The sequence below is a fragment of the Bos indicus genome, chromosome 5 (genome assembly GCF_029378745.1).
Source record: "Bos indicus isolate NIAB-ARS_2022 breed Sahiwal x Tharparkar chromosome 5, NIAB-ARS_B.indTharparkar_mat_pri_1.0, whole genome shotgun sequence".
NCBI classification, from domain to species: domain Eukaryota; kingdom Metazoa; phylum Chordata; class Mammalia; order Artiodactyla; family Bovidae; genus Bos; species Bos indicus.
Genome location: NC_091764.1, coordinates 18,043,019 through 18,065,201, shown reverse-complemented (window position 1 = coordinate 18,065,201; position 22,183 = coordinate 18,043,019). Strand labels below are relative to the sequence as shown.

At 35.7% G+C, this 22,183-nt stretch overlaps 1 protein-coding gene across 1 annotated transcript in view; it reads right to left on the bottom strand.

Annotated features, from left to right (window-relative positions):
• The window catches only part of TMTC3 (transmembrane O-mannosyltransferase targeting cadherins 3), a 51,949-nt gene that overhangs the window by 9,765 nt on the left and 20,001 nt on the right, over positions 1-22,183 (bottom strand). The window contains exons 7-10 of the mRNA XM_070788908.1: positions 16,688-16,940; positions 11,500-11,648; positions 9,468-9,588; positions 6,546-6,657 (exon numbers count right to left, since the gene is read on the bottom strand). Of these exons, the coding sequence (XP_070645009.1) occupies positions 6,546-6,657; positions 9,468-9,588; positions 11,500-11,648; positions 16,688-16,940 (635 nt within the window). The remainder of the gene's footprint in view (positions 1-6,545; positions 6,658-9,467; positions 9,589-11,499; positions 11,649-16,687; positions 16,941-22,183) is intronic.

Below are 22,183 nucleotides of genomic sequence, written 5' to 3'. Positions count from 1 at the left end.
CTATCTGAATGGTTCCTGGAAGGGTTAAGAGATGAGACAGGAGAAATAAACATAATGAAGGAATTTACGGTTTTTTTTTTTCTTCACTATATTTTACTGTCCTCTACTAAGGCTTCTATTTCCTTAATCACATGGCTGTGGAATTCACTAAGAAAGTATGGCTCAACTCTAAAAGTGAAAAGGATCACCATAATTCCCAGAATAATCTCAAGTATTATAAATTGCAAATATGCATCCATGGTGGGAAAGGGGCAAAGAGACTGAAAAACTTAGAAACTTTAAAAAAATTTTTGTGAATATGGTTGGAGTGTAAGTTATCAGGTTCTATAGTATTATTTAAGATGCAGCAGCCCAGCTCCCTTAAATGATGATATATTACCATATAATTTAATTAAAACTTTTAAAAAGGTTGTGTTAGTATCAGAATGTCAGGAACTTTTGTCTCATTTTGTGATACAGAAAATTGAGCCCTCAGCAAATTTGTTCAGAGACAGAAAAATATGCAATTCAAATTACAAAGATATGAGGGTTCACTGTACACTAGTTTTAAGATATACTTTCCAGTAAATATTTCAAAGGTTTGGAATAAAGATAGAGAGAAGGATCTTAATTTAGACAAATTTTACTCAACATGAATCTCTTAACAGACATGACAAGGTTTCAAATTATGATTACTACTTGCCTGTGACACCGATGATGATTTTGCAATTGTGGAATAGTTCTCTGCCTGCAACTCCCAGGACACATAGGGGCCAAGCATATATATCTTAGGCATTCCCCTAGGAGGAGAGTAACAGTCCTAAGATCTTGCTATATTATGTTTCAGGTTGGCAATTGTGTGTACTGCACAAAAGCTGTTAGATGCCATACAGCTTCAGTTAGAGAACTAAGGGACAAGATTGGGGAAAAAAGGTTGATTTTTTTGTTTTTAGATACATTACTGAATCTCTTGGGGTTTCAGTAGGGGGTCAAGTCAAAAAAAAGAGAAAAAAATGCTTCCCAATACTGGCTGCATTCCGAACACTTGTGTAGCTTTGAAAAATTCAGATATCTTATCCCACTCAGTTCTATCAAAACAGAATCTTCAAAAACAGGACTGTAAAAATGTTTTTTAAAGTTTCAGAGGCAATTCTGATGTAGAGCAAAGGTTGAAATATACCGCATTACCAAGAGTATATAGAGTTTTGCTCTTAAAAACTTTTTTAAAAATTTACTTTTTATTGAAGTATAATTGTATTACAATGTTGTCTTAATTACTGCTGTCCAGCAAAGTGACTCAGTTACACATATATAAGCTTTCTTTTTCATACTTTTCCATTATGGTTTATCACAGGATATTGAATATAGTTTCCTATGCTATACAGTAGGATCTTGTTTATCCAAGCTCTTTATTTTTTTAAACATCAGATAAATCTATACCAATTACTCTAGAGATCAGAAAGTTACCCAGAAAAAACGAAAGAGTGTACAGAACCTGAAAAAATTAATTATACAGTGAAAATTTAATCTAAGAAAAGAATAAACTGAAAGTTTAAGTAAATAGTGCAATTAGGTCAGCTAAGTATTTAATATATCACTGAAAGGAGCTCCAATTAATCTTAGAAAAGAAAGAGGTTATCCATTAGGATGAAAGACAAGGCAAATTACTACACACTGGTCAGGTTCTTAGAATTATGACAAGGAGATATAGATGAAGACTTCAGACACTCAGTAAGACATCCTTACTTTCTCAAGGAACAAAGATAGCAATTAGATAGCTTTTAGCATCAAAAGAACTACATGACACATCTAAAAAGAAAAAATGAAAAAACACAATTTTTAAAGCAAATTTCTTTATAAGTTACAAAGTTTTAAGATTCCAGGAGGAAACAGCCTTACTGTTAAAGTAAATTTAAATTTGGAAAAAAAAAAAAGGTAAGCAAGCGGGCAAAATATAAAAATCAGTTACATTTGAATGACTAAGAAGCTACAGAGTTTCAAAAAACAACCCTGCTATTGTGAGTGCACTATCCAAACCAAAAGCAGCATGAACCTGGCAGTCTGTCTTTAATTCAACATAAAGGAGGACTGGCAGACATCAGGCAACTCTGTGCCGAATAATTCTTCAGCCATAAACAGTAGAGCTACGTATTCTCGCACTGATAGCCTAGGCATCTGTGTTGCTTTCCCATTATTTCCTATGCACAAATTTGTCAATTTTATTTAAAAAGATAAATTATAAACATCTGGAAACGTCTGAAAACTTAAAAAATCATTCCCTTCTTGATGGCATCAAATCTGAACTACAGGCCCATGATTGTTTTATGATATAAACAGTGTCTAAGATTTGTTGGAGTTAGATAAAAATGAAATTTTACTGATTTTAAGGCAAAAATAAACCATAGGGGAAATCTGGTGTTTCCTGAGAAAAATCCACTCTCATAATGTATTTATGGAAACTTTAATTCTATTCGAAAAAATTTTAGCTTGTGAATTGATTTTTTAAAAACACCCGTAACCATCAAAACAAACAAACAAAAACCCATCATCAATTGTTTGTCTAACATGCATGTCACCTGGTTAAAGACCACTCTGCAGTTTATATTCTTTTTCTGGCTAAGCAAGAAAAGCCTTCAGATTGAATGTCTTCTTGTTTTTTTAAAGCTACTTTAAATGTTAAGAATCTCTACTCTCTGTGATCCTACACTTCTCTAGAGTTTTAAATACTACCTACATGCTTGTTACTTCAAATCTTATCTTTAGTCCTGACCATTCATTACCCTTATCTCCAAACTTACAGATCTGTCTCCATCTGCACATCTAATAGGGACAAAAAGACTTGATTTCCTCCTCTCCATGTTGTTTCACCTGTCAAATCTATCTATGAAGAACATAGCTGAAAAACACAGAATGAGCCAGAAGTCTCTGAATGCCAAATTCAGTGTTTCTAAGATTATGTACTTTTTCATTGTAATAAATGAAATACAATGAAAATACATTTAAGTGAAATACAATAAATCATTGTAATAAATCATTTGCCTATTTTTCTAGCTCATTGCTTATTATTAATAGAAATAGCAACTTTGAGCGGATGGTAGGTAAGTCATACTAAAGGAGATAGGTTTAGTAAGTATCTCAAAAACAGCCAAAAGTGACAACTGACAATGAGAGGAAAAATGATTTTAAACTAAACATCCATAATTACATCCACTGGTGAAGAACCCGCCTGTCAATGCAGGAGATACCAAAGACGTGGGTTTGATCCCTGGGTTGGAAAGATTCCCTGGAGGAGGGCATGGCAACACACTCCAGTATTCTTGCCCGGAGAATTCCATGGACAGAGGAGCCTGGCGGGCTACAGTTCATGGGGTTGCAAAGAGTTGGATACGAATGAAGCTACTTAGCACTAGCTGCTGCTGCTGCTGCTGCTGCTGCTGCTAAGTCGCTTCAGTTGTGTCCGACTCTGTACGACCCCATAGACGGCAGCCCACCAGGCTCCCCCATCCCTGGGATTCTTCAGGCAAGAACACTGGAGTGGGTTGCCGTTTCCTTCTCCAATGTGTGAAAGTGAAAAGTGAAAGTGAAGTCGCTCAGTCATGTCCGACTCTTAATGACCACATGGACTGCAGCCCACCAGGCTCCTCCATCCATGGGATTTTTCAGGCAAGAGTACTGGAGTGGGTTGCCATTGTCTTCTCCAACTTAGCACTAGCATGCAGCCCTAAACACAATTTCATTCAGTTTCAACAATACAATGAGATAGAAATTACTATGCCAATTTAAGATAAGTCTGAAGGGGCCTAAATACCATCCTAAGTCTCAAAGTCCCTGCATGCCCGGCATAAAGATGACTTTGCTTCTCTAAAAACTCCTAGAATGAACCTAAAAGGCTTTAGAAAGCAATGAATTAAAACTGCCAGAGTTAGTGACTGCTGACTGTGTATAAAACTGTGCTAGATGATGCAGTAGGTACGAAGATGAGCCAGATGTTCATGCTACCCCTAGGGAGCCCCACAGTTTAAATATAACATACATATTTTAAATAAATAAATATTTTAAATAAACATTTAAATAACAGATATCACAGGAAAGATATGAAAGTTGTAAGGAGTCTTGAAGATGAGAAACATTTGCTTCTAATTTGAAAGACAGAAGGGTTTTTTTTCCCTCTAATAAGAAGAGAAGCCATGTGAGATGGGTTGCAAGAGATGCGTAGGATATGGTAGAAGGTAGATTGGAAGGAAAGGAGAAGAGAGAGTTCTAGGTTCAAACATGTTCTAGGTTCAACATGAACAAATGCAAAGAGGTGAGGAAGCCCACCACATATCCCCTATATTTCGAGAAAAAACTAAACTGCATGAAGAGCCAGGGGAGATAAAACTGGAAAGACGGCCAGACCATCAGTTACATATTTCTACAACAATCTCTAACTAGAATTCAGCTTTGCCTTGGGGAAACTGGTAGTTTTTCCAAGTGATGACTGTGATGTTTTTATCTTTTGCAACACTGGGCCTGGAGTTAAGTGTCCTCCTAGATCCATACCACTTGCAGACCACTGCCACTCCTTAAAACCACTCCTTTCTGAATTTCAGGTCATTAAACTCTGTTATCCACTATCCCTCCTTACTGTAGTGACCAATTGCAAGCTTCTGGTTCCTTGTTATTCTCGCCTTCTCTCCAACATCACACAGTTGTCACAGTTCTTTAGTGGTTTCAAATCTATGTAAGGTGTATCTTCTAATACTTGCTTTGATATCCTTTCTTTCAATGATTTTCACCACCATTCTCCTGTAATTTGTCAGTTCAATGGTCACTGTCTTGTCCAGCAGAAACATAGGGGGCCATGCACAGCACTCCCCACCCCGCCAGTATATTGAGAAATGTGTGTGTGTGGAAGTACTTTCTGGTTATCATGCTGAATGGAAAGTAATGAGTTTATTTGGTAGGTGGGGGCCGTATTTGGTACATACCCTGGAATACAGACAGTTCTGCATACTTGAAATGCCGACAGCATTTCTACTGAAAACAAGCAATGCTCCAGCTAGACCGTCCTCAGAAGCCAACAATTTCAGATCTATAAACCACTGATCTGATCATCTTTTCCTCATGTTTCACCCTCTCTCACATCTCTTCATAACCAGTTTAGACTATGTTTCAAAATTCCCTTAACCCTTTGTTTAGTAATACACATCTGACAAAATCCTAATCCTGTTAACCAAATTCTCTGTGCCTGCCTATACTATATATAAAGTAGTGGGAGAAAAACATAATCACATCAATCAGTTTAATTTTAATTAAGCACTGCTAACCTCAAGAAGTGGAGAAGGCAATGGCACCCCACTCCAGTACTCTTGCTTGGAAAATCCCATGGACGGAGGAGCCTGTTAGGCTGCAATCCATGGTGTCGCTAAGAGTCGGACATGACTGAGTGACTTCACTTTCACTTTTCACTTTCATGCATTGGAGGAGGAAATGGCAACCCACTCCAGTGTTCTTGCCTGGAGAATCCCAGGGACGGGGGAGCCTGGTGGGCTGCCGTCTATGGGGTCGCACAGAGTCGGACACGACTGAAGTGACTTAGCATAGCAACCTCAAGAAGGGTGTTACAGCTGCTTGGCAATCACACTGCATTTTCCTAGTCTATACATTTTCCTAGATCTTCGTTTCTCAACACGTGATTCATGGGCTAAGTATCACTTAGGAACTTATCAGAAATGCAGAACTTCAGGCCCTACTCTAAATCGCTATACACCAGAACATGCACCATTAGATCTCCAGGTGACTCACACACACATTAAAGTTTCTGAAGCCATGTCCTAGATGACTACTTCAGACTCTCTCCTGGTCTTAGATCTCCAGAACGTCCTTTCCCTTCCCCACAATCTACTGTTGATTCTGCTTTTTATGTCACTGAGAAAACAAGCAAACAATAACTTTCAGAAGTTATTTGTCTATTATTCACCTGCCTATCTATATCCATGTTTCTACACTCTGCTTTCCCTGTTACTATATGGTAACTACCGGTTCAGCTGACTGAAATCCTCATCCTGAGTATCAGATCTTAATTATCTATTCTCATCTATTCAAGAACACTGATCCTTTACTCCGTTCCCCAACCCTGAATTACTACTTTGCCCAACTTCAATGCACTAGTCACATACATGCCTTGTTTCTTTCATCTTTAAAAAAAAAAAACCCAAAAACCCCAGCATCCTACTACCCTCTCTTGACCCCACACTCAACACCAACATTTCTTACCAGTTTTTAATATCAACTGTCTCCAGTTCTTCTTCTACTCTAATAGGCCTTTGTATCTATCATTCCACCAAAATTGCTCATCACTGCCATCCAACAAATCTGTATTTAAAAACATCCCTAAATGTCTGATATAAACAGCTCTAACATATAACCCAATTCAAAAAATAAGCTAGCACCAAACATTATAGTATTCAAGTCAGCTGGAATAAAGCTTGAAAATAAACTCCACCTACTTTCTACAAATATAATCAAATTTTCAAAAAGAAAACAAACTATTAACAATAGCTTTATTAATCAATAATGCTTACCTGGCTGAACATGCGTAGCCTGTAAGAAGTATTTCAAAGCTCTCTCAAAGTTTTTTTCATTTTCCAGAGCATGACCCACATTATTCCATAATTTGGCATTATTTTTATTTACCTTAAATACAGAAGTACAGATAGAAATTAGTTAAATTTTTAAAAATGAGTCTAATTAACACAGGTTTTATTTGGTATACTATTAGGAAAGGAGTACTCCACAGAAATGTCTATGAATGGATGAAGGCAGTTCAAAGGTACAAACTTCTAAGTTATAAGTAATGTCTAAGGATGCAAATATATAGAACAGGGAATACAGTTAACAGTACTATATTGCATGTTTGAAAGTTGCTAAGAAAGTAGATTTTAAAAGTTCTCATCACAAGAAAAAAAGTAAATGAAGTTATGGATATTAATTTATTCTGGTAATTGTTTAATATATATATCTAAAAATAATTATATTATACACTTTAAAGTTAAGATGAAGTTATATGTCAATTATATCCCCAAAAAACTGGAAGTCATTCAGATTTCTTTCAGGAAAAAAAAAGTGTATGTACATGTGTGTGTGTATATGTGTATATATATATAACTCCATATATATAACTCCAATTAACACAGATAACTGTCTGATATATTATTAGGAATAGAGTTTTCCATGGAGATGAAGAAGGGGTCAAAACGAAAATTGCTTCATGAAATTTAACCTCTCCTCCCTTTCAACATCAACATGCTAAAACTTCAGTTCATCTATTTTATATATTAAAATTTTACTTCATCAAAGCATAGAGTTGTTTGAAAATTCCTGCTCTATTATTTATAGTCTTTTGGGAAAGAAGGAATTTGCACGAGAGAATATGTTTAAACACTGCACTGATGACTTATTTTGAGGCTTGACATAAAGCTATTTATGTAGTCTATTAGAGTAATGGGAACTGTGCAGAGTACAGAAACAGCCAAAAAGGAAGTTAAGAGTTTAAAGATTTGAAGAAAAGGAGCAACTGAAAAAAACATCTTTGCTTATAACTTTTACAGAAAACAAATCATATGATTTTTAAAAAGAACTTTTCTCATTTATATTGTCCATTCCATAGAGATGCAACATCCCTCCTTTCTGCCAGTTCCTATCTTTCTTATAGTTTTATAACCATTGGTTATCCTCAGTATGATAGGGCGCCATTATCTGCCATGTATTTTATTTCACTGAATCTAAGATGCCACCATGCCGGGGTCCAGCCCTGGCTGATCCAGGGTATTCGAAGCGGGGACGGCGTCGGTGACCTATTTATTTAAATATTTTATCAAAGATATAAAGAGTAATAGGATGAGGATAGCTCAGTAGGAAAATTCAGTGGAGAAAAGAGGCTGAGTAGCTTGGTTTACGCGGGAGACCAATAAAACTTCAAGACAAGAAGCTTGTACCACTTATTTAGGCCGCAGGCGTCCTTCTGTTCTCCCGAAGGAGAGGAGACACTGAGGCCTCCCCGGTCGGATCTTAGAAGCCCAGGCATAATTAGTAAGCATGGCGGGTTCCGCGCTCCAGATGGAGACTCAACCAGAGTGAGAGAGAGAGCGACATGGGGAGACCAGTATTTCGAGAAACTGATCCCAATTCTTTATTTTCCATGGTCTACTTTTATACACTGAGATGTTATGCAAAAGTCATGCGGGGTCAGCATTCCTGACTTTTATCAAAGTCAGGTGCTTCATACAAATGTATACAGAGGTCTTAGGGGTGTTACATCATCTTCTGGCCAGGGGGGCCTGCTGACAATTTATGACCCTCTCCTTGTGACAGTGGTCAGTCAACCAGGACACTTATTTCTCCAGGGGTGATTATTCTTAAAACAGACACTACCCAAATAAAGTTACATTCCTATAGGGTGAGGGTGTAGTGGGTTTTAGTTAAGGAAAGAATTTACTTAGCCTAAGGTCTAATGTGATTAATATCAAAGGTTAATACTTATTTCTTCTATATATTCATTAATGTATGTAAGGGCAGGGGATGTGGAGACTTAGCAACAAACATTGGCTCAACAAATGAAAAACCCTTCACCAATACAATTTCTAATCAGCCCATTATACTTATACTAATAGTTTTCTAACTTTTCTAAGGAACCTGTTTTTAGAAGGTTTAAAGCATCTCGTGCCTCTCATGGTTGGGAGGCTGTGAGCAATCACATGTGGCCGGATAAGCCTGTCAGGCAGGCTAGAGAACCTTCAGAGGAGTTTGTAGGTTAAAACACTCTTATCATGCCCAGGAATTATTATTAACTGGAGCTCTAAGTTAACTCCTTCTCTGAAAGAGGTGGTGGGGGACAGCCCCCCGTAAAGTCAGAGGTGTAGGTGAGCACAAAGTAGTAAAGTAGGCAGGCTCTGGTTATGGGGGTAGATGCTTGAGGAGTTCCAGGGGGACTCCTGAGGTTCGATCCTGCCTTTGCGTATGTCGAGCCTCCTTCCTCATGACCTTTGTCACAGGCGGAGTACCTCACTCTGGCCCCCAACATCACCAGTTATAAGGCTCATGGTTATCTTATATATCATTAAGAAACAAAAAAGGTCATTAATTGTAAGATGCCTTTCACTGTAAGATTTATTCTGATTTCAGACATGTTAAAAGGTTAAAAAAAAAAAAAGTACACCTTAAGAACAAATGAAACAAAGTATTCACATTTAAACATTTTATCATTTAAGCATCTAACAATTGTATAGCATTTGGGGAATTATTCATATATGCTCCAGACATACAACTAAGACTATTCAGAGCACTGGTTATGGTGTAGATTATACAAAGAACAAATTGTTTTTATTAATTTTTTGGTGAAGTATTTAACATTGAGAATTAATTGTCAAGTTAAAAGTAAAGTTAGAACACCGTAGCAGAAATGGCAATAAGAAATAATTGGTGATATATTTTGAATAACATTTTACCTTCAAGGCTGACATAAACAGCGTATATTCAGACTCCCAATCCCAATTCCTGTGGAGTGTTTTTAAGGCATGAGTGAATATCACCAAAGATAGACAAACCCAGGATAACTTTTTAAATACACTGTTTAAGGAAGAAAAAGCAGAACAAAAAAACATTGTCTTCATCACCAAAAAGAGGTAAGAAATATGTTAAATATCTCTAAATGTTGTGTTTGAATTCTAAAGACTAGGGACTGTTCTAATAATCATCCAGCTTGAGAGAGAATAACACCAAAAAAAATTATTTACTATAAACACTACTGTATAAAGTTCAATGACAAAAAAACTGATAAACCAAATTTTTAATTGTGACTTCTTAGAGTTCTTTTGTATCATTACCTATAACCTGAATATTCTTAGTGGTGTTTATAAAGGGTCAATCTCATCCCTGGCTATATTTAAAAACATTACCACTTACAATACACACCACAGGTTATCATGATATTCTCCAAAGAATCTTACTTTTTTGTGTGTGTGGCTGTGCTGGGTCTTCGTTGCTGCGCACAGCTTTCTTTAGTTGTGGTGTGCAGGCTTCTCAATGTGGTGGCTATTCTTGCTGCAGAACATGGACTCTAGGGCACATGGGCTCAAAAGTTGCGGTGCATGGCTTAGCTGCCCTATGCATGTGGGATCTTAGTTCCTGAACCAGGGATTGAACGTGTCCCCTGCATTGGCTGAGGGATTCTTAACCAGTAGACCACCAGGGAAGTCCCAGAATTTTACATTTTAAAAAGCTAGAATTATTCATTAAAAGTCATAGTAAAATTAACCCTTTATAAAATAGATGCAAATTACATAGCTTTAGGTTAATCACTTGGGACACAATTTGTCACTTACAAAATGATTGTTATACTTCGATAATCACTATGATCTTATTTGGTATTAGTAGTATTAATGTTCTTTGAGCTTTTGCTTTTTGCCTCAGTTACAGAGTTCTGTTTCTTTCGATAGATCCACTTAACCAGGATAAGAGTGCATGGATCAGAAGGACCATGGACATGAGAGATAGTCAGATATAAATTTAAATCAAGACTCTACTGTTTACTAGCTGTGTGTTCTTGCATAATTCAGGTAACTTATATGAGCTTCAATTTTCAAGTGTGCAAAATGAAGTTAAGGGATGTCTAGATTAAACGAGAAAACAAATCTATATAGTGTATTACAGAGCTGGCACACGGGAGGCACTACAAGATAGGCAGTGATTATAACTAGATACATCTACGAGAAAGTTTAGAGTGAAAATTGTAGTCATGGATGAGATCGTCAGGGAGAACATGCAATGTGAGAAAAACTCTGAGAAATAAAAAAACATTTAAAGAGCTGGTACAACAGGAAGAATCTGAAAAGAGGCTGAGCAGAAATGAGCACAGGTGGTGGAGAGTCAGGACAGAGACTTTTACAGCTGCCAGGGAGATACACTTTAAACCAAGCACTGATTGGATTTAGCCACAAGACTCAATGTGTTACATGACAGTAAAGTGATGAAGACAAGTCAATTCTGTGGGTTGAAAAGGGACAGGAAAGTAGGAAAAAAGAAACAGTGACTATTTTTTCCATATACAGTCAGTGATTATTCTGTTCCTTAGCAGTGAGTTCAAACATGGTGGTTTCTATGAAGCAAGAAATTACATATTGCTTTCCATATGCATTTTACATGTATTAATCCAATATGACTCATTTAAGAAGACTGTATCTTAGTTCATTACATATGAAAGCAGCAATGATCATTTGAAACTTTAGTCTCAATAATGTTCTTTGTAGCATCTGTGTCTGAATGAAAGTCTCTTATGTGTTAGACTGCAAAATAAAATTGTATAAATATGAGGAAAAACATAGATAAGGTAGGAGTTAAGGAGCTAAGGAGACTATCAATGTGAAAAACAAAAAGGTTAAAAAGATGACATAAAAATAGAATAAACATTTTAAACACTTAAATGCATCATACTAAATTCTACAGTTAGTAAGCATTAAATGCACTAACATTTTAATTCACCTTTTGTTTGATATTTTCTGCCATCCATGGGCTACCAAAATACAGAACCCCATGCTAGGAACATATAATACTCGCTCAGCAACAACAAATCCAACTGGGAAAAAAAGATTTGATGCAGGAATAAATGGTAATGCCATTAAACAAAGCGCCTACAAAGAGAAAAAAGATAATTTATTAAATTAAAAAATATACACACATCAACAGTCAAATCCAAATATTTTATCATTTAATCTGGATAATGTACCAGTGGATCAATTTTAATAACACTATAAAGAATACTGATTTAAACATAAAGAAGGAAACTTAAGGATGGTAACAATAAACATGAGGATGTATGTCAGCAAGGTGAGATGAAGTCTTCCTAAATAGTATTAGACCTTACACCTCAGCCTCATCAGATAAAAAAAAATTTTTGAAAATATATCTAAAAAAAATTAGTAATTTTTATATATCTAACTAATGTGCACAAAGAATCAGACACGACTGAGCGATTAACGATTTACATAACTTATGTGCACGTGGTAAAAACAAACTGACAGGAAAAGATATTAGTACTACTACTATGTGTAAGGAACACTGGAAATTGATAAGCTACATCTCAAACAAGACAGCAGCCTACTTCTACATGTTACTTCAGGGCTGCTCTGCATAGCATTCTGATGGGTCACATACATTTAAACGACTTAAAAATAAAACTGGCCCTTTTAAATCAACAGTCATTTATTCCATAAGAATTTCTAAATTTCCAACACTGTGCACTGTGTTAGAAATAAACATCACAAAATGCGTAGACGTTTTTGCCATTTTGAGAATGGGATGGCATATGGTTTCCAGATTATAGTCATTACAAAAGATAAGACAAAATAACTAGCACACAAATAACTTATGGAAAGAAATAGGCTGGTTGTCAGTAGGATATCTGTTTCCATGGACATCTGCTTCCATATTCTGTTACTCTGATTTGTTTTATAGTACCTTGTGGAATAAACATGTTGTTTTTTCAATTTCAGAAGTCTGAGAGTCTTCTAATAGTTTGAGGAAGCAATGTTTTTTATTATACATTACTACTGAAAATCGATGTAGAAATGTAAATAGTGAAAAGAATACTTTCTCCATGAATCACAAATTAATAATTTGTAATGATCCAACACTGAATCTGAAGAAAAGCACTACCATCAAACTGCTCACTTATTATCAATTTATAAGTCTGAAATTTTAGTGCTTTCTTTTTAGTCAAAAAGGTAAAACATTAAGAGTGCATAATTCACTTTCCACTTCCCAGAAATATTTGACAAAAACAACCAGGTAGCTGTGAAACAGAGGTATTTGTTCCTAAATACATGATCCTTTTAAAAAAAATACCCTGTTAATTCATGGATGCCCTAAAGCAATTTCATTTGAAAGAATAAAAAGTGTTAAATTCATCTAAAGAGGCATCATGGATTGATGAATAAGCTACACACAAAAAAAGCCCTCTCTCAAAAAAAAAAAAAAAAATCTATTGATTCTTCAATTAGAAATCTCAATGATTAACTTACTCAGATGTTCTAATACACTGTTAATGTATGCCAACCAAGTTAACTATAATGCAATATCTTTTCAGAGAGTGGAAAGAGCAAAGAGTTCTGGAGGCAAATCTGTTTCACTTTTTTATAATAAGGTAAACTACTCCAATCACCTTGTGACTCCATTTTTTAAAATAAATAAGCGGGATTATTAACTACTTATACTATTGAGATAAACATGACATCTTATTTACTAAGTGCCTAACATACTGGTGCTTGGTAGATATTCCTTTGGTCTACTTACCTCTTTCAGATATCTTCAAATAATATTACCATTAAAAACAGTATGTTTAGTTTTATACATACATATTAATTTATTTTCAGACTATTTTCTATTATAGACTATTACAAGCTATTGAATATAGTTTTCTATTTTTTACGTATAGTATCAATAGTTTGTATCTGTTAACCCTATACTCCTAATTTATCCCACTTCTTCCTTCCCTTTCCCTTTTTTAGATTGCTAAATTGGTAAGAGTCCTGTCCAACTCTTTCACGACTGCATGGACTGTAGCCCGCCAGGCTCTGTCCATGGGATTTCCCAGGCAAAAATCCTGGAATGGGTTGCCATCTCCTACTTCAGGGGATCAAACCTGCATCTCCTGGGTCTTGCATTGGCAGATAGATTCTTTACCACTGAGACACCAGGGAAGACCCTTCACCTTCGGTAGCTAAGTTTGTTTTCTACAAAACTAACAACACAGTATTATAAATTGACTCTATTTCAATTTCAAAAAATTTAAGAGTATGTTTAGGACTATATTTAAAGCAGTTATACCTAAAGTCACAAGGGTTCCTTTTTTATACAAACAAACTATAACATAATTAATGTAAATCTATGTTAATTTCATTGGCAATATCCTTTCTATTTTTTATTCAGTTTGCACTATACAAATTATTTTATTTGCCAAAACTTTGTATTTAACTACTCTTCTTTACTTTGCTTTTTAGTAGAAACTCACTTTTGGATGTATTCTACCATGTATCTACTTCATTTTTATTTATGTGAGCTGCAAAGTCCCAAAGCAAAAATAAATCTGTATCGTCATAAATTCATGATCAACTTCAAATTAAATCCTTAAGACTGCTCAAGATTCTAGGTTTCTTTGGTAGGCTCACTCTCACTCTCTTTTACTATTTTCAGTCTTGACTATTTTTCTCAAATTTTTGACCCATGTCACTTTTAGGAGGTGACTACACTACCAACTTTCAGAAAAAACAAAAGCGATAAAACAAGAATTTCTTTAATTCTCTGCTACTAAATCTATTAACATCTACATTCACGACCATTGCCATCCTTCCTATAACATAAGCAGTGTCTCCATCTATCTGAGGCCAAACCTGAGCTCCACACCTCTAATCTTACTATCAATTAGCTTTTCTTTCATTTACCTAATCACTTTCTTATATCAACTTTCTATGCTAAAAATGCTCTTGCCTTTCCAACCTTAAAAATCTTCTCCTTTGACAATATTATCTTTAAGTTATCTTAACCATTCATTATGACCCTTAGGTATAAAACAAGTTCCCATACTCTTAGGGAAAGATTTTTGTGGACATGGATCACAAGCAGTTGGTTGTAACCTCACTTAACGTTTCAACTCAAAGAGCATGTTTTTGTAAGCAAACCCATTAGTAATATCTCTGTGTATAAAGGTCAGCCAACTGAGCACTCCAAGGAATGTGATTCTAAATGCCAACCAAGCAAGTCTTTCCCCCAATATCAACCCACTTCAGCCTCGGAAGGTCCATCAATTCCAGGTCTCTATGCTTCCCCCAAGCCCTGACCCCCCAACAAAAGATCGGTTGCTTTGTTATACTTGAAGCCATTGCCTGACTGGCTATCTTCTCTAAATTAGACCTTATCTCAGTTAAATCACTCCTAAAGGTTACCTTCACTAGCAATCTTCCTTTCCTCATCTCCTAATCAAATCATTCCACAGATACAAATTTCATTTAAGTAACTACATAAAAGAAGTCAAATCCAACTGATCTCACTCACTACTTGACAGCAACTGTTGGTGTTAACTATTCTTTCCAGAAACGTTTTCCTACCTTTCTGTCCATTTGGTCTATTTCCTATTTGGTACTCTTGCCTGGAAAATCCCATGGATGGAGGAGCCTGGTAGACTGCAGTCCATGGGGTCGCTGAGAGTCAGGCACGACTGAGCAACTTCACTTTCACTTTTCACTTTCATGCATTGGAGAAGGAAACGGCAACCCACTCCAGTGTTCTTGCCTGGAGAATCCCAGGGACGTGGGAGCCTGGTGGGCTGCCGTCTATGGGGTCGCAGAGAGTCGAGCACGACTGAAGTGACTTAGCAGCAGCAGCAGCAGCTATTTGGTTTATTTTCCTTTACACAACACCTAAATATGGAAGCTTTTAAAGACTGACTGAGATACAGCCTTCTTCTCTATTCAGCCCCTTCAACTCTTTATTGAGGGAAATTTAAGAACAAATAGTCTAAGGCATTATATGTATGAATTAACTTCTATGCATCTAGAACGGTGATAGCTAATTACCATCTCTAAGAGATGTGACAAAATCCCAGTTGAGAAAGGCTGCTCTATAACCTCTCCAAAGGTCTTCTTCTTTATATCTTGCTTTCAATTACTATCTCTATGGCAGCTGTCAAACTTCTCTGTGGCAATTTATCATATGTTTATGTGTATCTCAGGCTTTGCCACAGAACTCCAGGCACAAAGCGCCATTCAAAATCTCCGTTAGAAAATTTCAAAGACACCTCAAACTCAACAGGTCCAGATACTAGTAAATATGATCTTTCTTCAAACCCTATATTCTTTCAAATTTCTCTAGAATGTGAGTTCTCTGGCAATGGGGGCCCTGTATTTCTTTTACTATCATATACGCAGTGCCTAAAACGCTACCTGATACATAGGCTACAAATCAAAATTTTTATTGAATGAATAAATGAATCTAGTGCTGCAGCCAGAATACACTTGCAAAGTATTAAAAGCACTTTCTGGCATACAGTAAAATCTGAAGAAAATGTTAAAGATGATTATTTCCTTCCATAATTTAAAGTAAGAGGCAACACAATTATTATGAGTAAGAAGTGAGGGCAGAGCTAAGAAAACTGGAAACAGAGCTCATAAAAACAAAAAAAAAGACTTTCAAATAATCAGAATTCTCTGAACACAGTAAGAAATACTTCAGGGAGTAATTAAAGTTTTGCTAATGAAAAATAAAGAGCTATGCATTTCTAGGGGCTTATCTTACATGATCCTCTTCTTTGTGCCAAGAAAACAAAGAAGTATACAGTATACTGAATATTTCATTTCTTTAAAAGGATGTATAATCTAGTGGGGTAAAGGTAAGAAATATTAAAAAAAATATTAAAAAAAATTAATGCTAAAAAGGATGCTCCATGATTTCAGAGATCCCACTAAATTAGGGAAATTCATAATCACTCTTTGTGTCACATGCTGAATGTGCAGCATTAAGCAAAATCTGACATAAAATTACAGGATAGCCTAAAATAAGTTCATAAATTAGGATGACATGAACAAAGACAGCAATTTTTCAAAGATGCTTTTGAAAAAGTAAAGGCACTCAATAAACTGAATATAGTATTATCTGAAAATTTAAGAAGCTTTCTTACCATTAAAACGGTCTTGGAGGAGTTACTAGGATATCTGAGACTAAATACTCCCAAAGCTCCCAAAAAGCAAAAAAAAATAAATGTGGCAAGATTTCGAACATCTAGAAACGACTCTATCAGTGGTATTGTTCCCATGGTCCAATCACAGCAGAGCTCTGAAGGATTTAATAGAAGCCAAGCATTCACAGGAAGCAGGTAGTTAAAAGTTAGCTGCCTTGTAGGAGTTGGGCTTACAGCAGCTGGGTTATCAAACCTGTATAAAGAATGGGAAAAAAAAAGTTACTGAAATTAAAACACTTTAAACACAAAGTTAATATATAAAAGATACAAATACTGAACAACAACAATAAGACCGGCATTTTACATGTAATCTTGTTAAAGACATAAACTTTTTATGGATACCTTAGATTCTTGCCTGAGTTCAAATCTCTTTATGAAATGTCTAGTTAAGAGGAATGATATTTATGAAGAACTGTTTGAGGGGCAAGCAGGTTACCTATTTCTAGTTTATTATGAGAATGCTTCAGACAGGTATTCTATAATATTATGACATTCTGCAGAAATGCTTTTATTAAACTATGGCTTTCTGCTTCAACATCATAAGAAAAGTTTTGTACGATTCATTGTTGTATGTGTTGTATGAATGCTTCTGAGAACACTAATGTTTTCCTTTAAGAGATGTTTCTTTCATCACCAAATGCTAATGAAAACTATGTTTTCTAGAAAGAATTTCTATGTTTTCTTTTGTCACAAACAGAGAAAACTAAATCACCTATGAGCTTTTTCTTTTTGATTTCTACAAAGCTAAAAACCAAATTCTAGTACAGAGTAGTAACTTCACAGCCCTATGGAACATTTTATTTGTGCTCTACTTAATACAAACTTATATCCTAGTTTATATAGGCCATGATATATTATTAGTCTGTTTACTGCAAATTAAGTCAAATCATTTTTTAAAAGTACATTTAAATTAATCACTTCAGATTTTTAATTCTTTACACTATGTTTTAAATTGTATTAACATATCTAAATTGTGTTAACATATAGTTGTTTAAATCTTCCCTGGTGGCTCAGATGGTAAAGAATCCGCCTGCAAGGTAGGTCCAATCCCTAGGTCAGGAAGATCCCCTGGAGAAGGGAATGGCCACCCACTCCCAAATTCTTGCCTGAATTCCATGGACAGAAGGGGCCTGTGAGCCACAGCCCATGGGGTCACAAAGAGTTGGACACGACTGAGTATCTCTCCTTCCTCTAATATAGTTGCTTAAAAACCCAATTCTCATTTTAAAATGAGTAAGTCAAGGAAAAATCAACCTCTATCACTTATTTGACGTGGTCTTCTTAAAAATATCAACTGGTTGAGAAAAATGAATTATTATTTGAACAAATAATATTTTCTAAACTTTCATGCTGTGCTAAGTCACTTCAGTCGTGTCCTACTCTTTGCAACCCTACGGACTGAAGCCCTTTAGACTCCTCTGTCCTTGGGATTCTCCAGGCAAGAATACTGGAGTGGGTAGCCAACCCCTTCTCCAAAACTTTCATACTTCAATATATACATGTATGAAAAATACTAAATCTTGAAAGTCAGGATTTGAATTCTCAACATGACCAACAAAACTGAACACAAAACTTTTTCCTGTCATCCACTTTTCAGAGTTCATTTAAAAAATTAACTATTTAGGATAAATTATTTGATAATCGAACTTTAGTCAAAGAATATATGTCAAACCAAGTCTAATCATATTATAATCAACCTCATAGGATAACAGAATAAAATTTATATAACACAAGTACATATACACACATTTTAAAATGCTTATATTTGGAAAATACAGTGTAAACATAACATACTCCATATACCCATCTACATATATATACAAAAAATGAATACATTCACACCTATAAGGCACATTGTCATATTATAGAACTAGAGATGCAAAAGAGTTGATTCAAATTCCCTAAAACAAATGATAAACAGGAAACATTAAGGAGTGAAGAAGGAAATACAAAATATCTATCTACAATTCAATCTATTTTCCACACTATTATGCTTAAATGAGCTTTTAGTTTAGCATGGCTAGACTCAGAAGTAAAAATTCTGGAGGTAAAATGTTTAAATATTCTTTATAGAAAAAAATGTTATTAAGGATAATTATTATACAATAGAATATTACTCAGACATAAAAGAACAATGAAATAATGCCATTTACACGACTCTGTGCGACCCCATAGATGGCAGCCCACTAGGCTCCTCTGTCCCTGGGATTCTCCAGGCAAGAATACTGGAGTGGGTTGCCATTTCCTTCTCCAATGCATGAAAGTGAAAAGTGAAAGGGAAGTTGCTCAGTCGTGCCCGACTCTTAGTGACCCCATGGACTGGAGCCCACCAGGCTCCTCTGTCCATGGGATTTTCCAGGCAAGAGTACTGGAGTGGGGTGCCATTGCCTTCTCCACCATGGACAGACCTAGAGATTATCATACTTGGTGAAGTAAATTAGGTAGAGAAAAACAAATACCATATGATATCACTTTTTTGTAGAATCTAAAAGATGATACAAGTGAACTTATTTACTAAACAGAAACAGACTCACAGACATAGAAAACAAATATATGACTACCAAAGGGGAAAAGGTGAGGGAGGGATAAATTAGGAGCTTGGATTTAACAGATATACCTTACTATATATAAAAGAGATAAACAAGGTCCTATTGCATAGCAAAGGGAACTATATTCAGTATCTTGTAATAACCTATAATGGAAAAATATTGGGATTTTGTTTAAAAAAAAAGTTCTTGCATGTAATGTCAGTCACTTGAACAAAACTATGAATAGGTAACTTTGTAAATTTTCTTTTAAACTTTGGATGAGTGAGGTGAAATGGAAAAATGCGATGAGAGCAGGAAAAAAAGATAAGAATGTTAAAATTCAGTATAACTTTTGCTTCTAGCCTTAAACAAATAAAAAAAATGGAAAATTAAAACTTCCTTTAACATTCTAAGCATCGAGCAAAGAAAGACAATGACACTCGATTGATAGGAAAAAACCAAAACAAAAACAAAAAAACAGATGAGGGGAGCCCTATCTAAAGAGTTTAGAACTTGGATAGAATTTTTAGTCTGTGCAGTAGCAAGAGAGAATCTGAGTGGAGACCATTTGTATCCCTAAATTGAAAAGATGAAGCTGGGAGCCCTAGAAGTCCAGGGGGGTTAGAATTAGCAGGTAGAATACCAGGGAGAAGAAAACTGTTGAGAAAGAGAACTCATATCTGTAAAGGATTTCTCTCTAGTTTTCAGTACTATTGAGAACTGATCAGCATATATATACAAAGAAATACCTAAGGACAGTATAGTGGGTTGATTTCTGTTTCTCCAAAGTTTATGTCTACCCAAAACACCAGAATGTGACTTTATTAGCAAGTAGGTCTTTGTCAATTCAGTTATAGTTAAGACGAGGTCATAATGGATTAAGGGTGGGCCCACTGTCTAATGAGGGCATGGTGACACACTCTAGTACTCCTCCCTGAAGAATCCCCATGGACAGAGGAGCCTGGCAAGCTGCAGTCTACGGGGTTGCAAAGAGTGGGACATGACTGCACGACTAAACACAGCACAGCACCATCTAATGACTGATGTTCTTATACAAAGAAGAGAAAATACAGAGAAACACACAGGGAAAAAGGCTAGGCAAAGACAGAACAGATTACAATGATACAGCAACGTGCCAAGGAATGTCAAAGATTGCCAGCAACCTCCAGAAGCTAGGAAAGAGGCATAGAACAGATTCTTTCCCAGAGCCTTCAGAAGGAACCAACTGTGCCTGGTACCTTGATTTTTGGACTCTGGCCTCCAGCACCATGAGAGAATAAATTCCTGCTCTTTAAGCCACTCAGTTTCTGGTAAATTGTTACAACAGGTCTAGGAAAATACAGTTTGGAAAGTACCTTCTGAAAGGATTAGATAAAAACTCACAACTAGGAACAGTTCTTCAGCAGCCAGAGTGGAAATCCTCATAATGCAAAGTCTATCAAGTAGAGAAGTCAGAAGGGTCTTGTGTCAGCAAAGGAGCAAAATTAGCCTTATCCTAAATGTTGCTATGCTTCCCAGGTGGCTCAGTGGTAAGAATCTTCCTGCCAATGCAGAAGTGGGTTCAATCCTCGGGTAGGGAAGATACCCTGGAGAAGGAAGTGGTAACTCACTCCAGGATTCTGGCCTGAAAATCCCATGGACAGAGGAGCCTGGCAGGCTATAGTCCATGGGGTTGCAAAAAGAGCCAGACACGACTTAGCTATTAAACAACAACAAACACTGCTATGGTCTCCTAAAACAAAGCTTAAAAGCAAGACTAGAAGACGAAACATCTTTCAAATAACTTACATGCATCTGAGAACAATGCTCTACAATATTTATAGGAATACATTAGGTAAAATCAGATACAGTACCTATTAGAAACACTACCAAGCATGTGAAGAGATAGAAAAATACAATCCATGAGGAGAAAAATTATTCAATCTAAACTGACCAGGAAATTACACAGATGACAAAATCAGTGGAAAAGGACATTAAAGTGCTAAAACAGTCAGAAACATGGAATACACGCGCGCGCACACACACACACACACACACACACACCTCAAACAGAACTCAAATAGAGATGAAAATGTCTGAGATGAAAAATAAAAGAAATTAAGGACAGATTAGACATGCAGAAAAAAATTAGTAAGCTTGAAGCTACAATGGAAGAAATTATCCAAAATGAAAATGGGAAAAATGGCTTTGGAGGGAAGAGGAATAAATACAGAGTAACAGTATTACTTCAAGAAGCCTAAAATACATGTAATTGGTGTCCCAGAGGAAGAAGGGAGAGGAAAGAAAAAAATATTTCAAGAAGTTTATAACTGAAACAATTCTAAAATGTAATGAAGTAAGAGTTACATATTCTAAAAAGCTAAATTAACCTAAGCACAAGAAACATGAAGATAAAACAAACAGTAACTGAAAGCTTGCAACTTTTGGCCCTTTTCACTCAAACTGTATTGTACAATAAGTCCTGAAGTTGCAATGTATAGCATCATGACTGTAATTAACAATACTGTATCATATATTTGAAAGTTGCTAAGAGTGTAGATCTTAAAAGTTCTCATCAAAAGAAAAAAAAAACTTTTTGGTAATTATGTGTGGTGACAGATGTTGACTAAATTTATTATGGTAATCATTTGTGTGTGTATGTATAAGATTCATTATGTTGTACACTAATACAATGCTACATGTTAATTATGTCTCAATTAAAAAATACAGAGAAGAGAAACAATAAAGAGAAACTATTAAAAGCAAGGATTGAAAAATAAAGACATACTACATGCAGAAACATAAAGATAAGGATGAAAAGATTTTCCGTTTAACATAACACAAGCCACAGAATATAGAGTAATATTTTTAGATTAGTGAATGAAAACCAGCATTGTAGAATTCTACACTCAAGGAAAATATCTTTCAA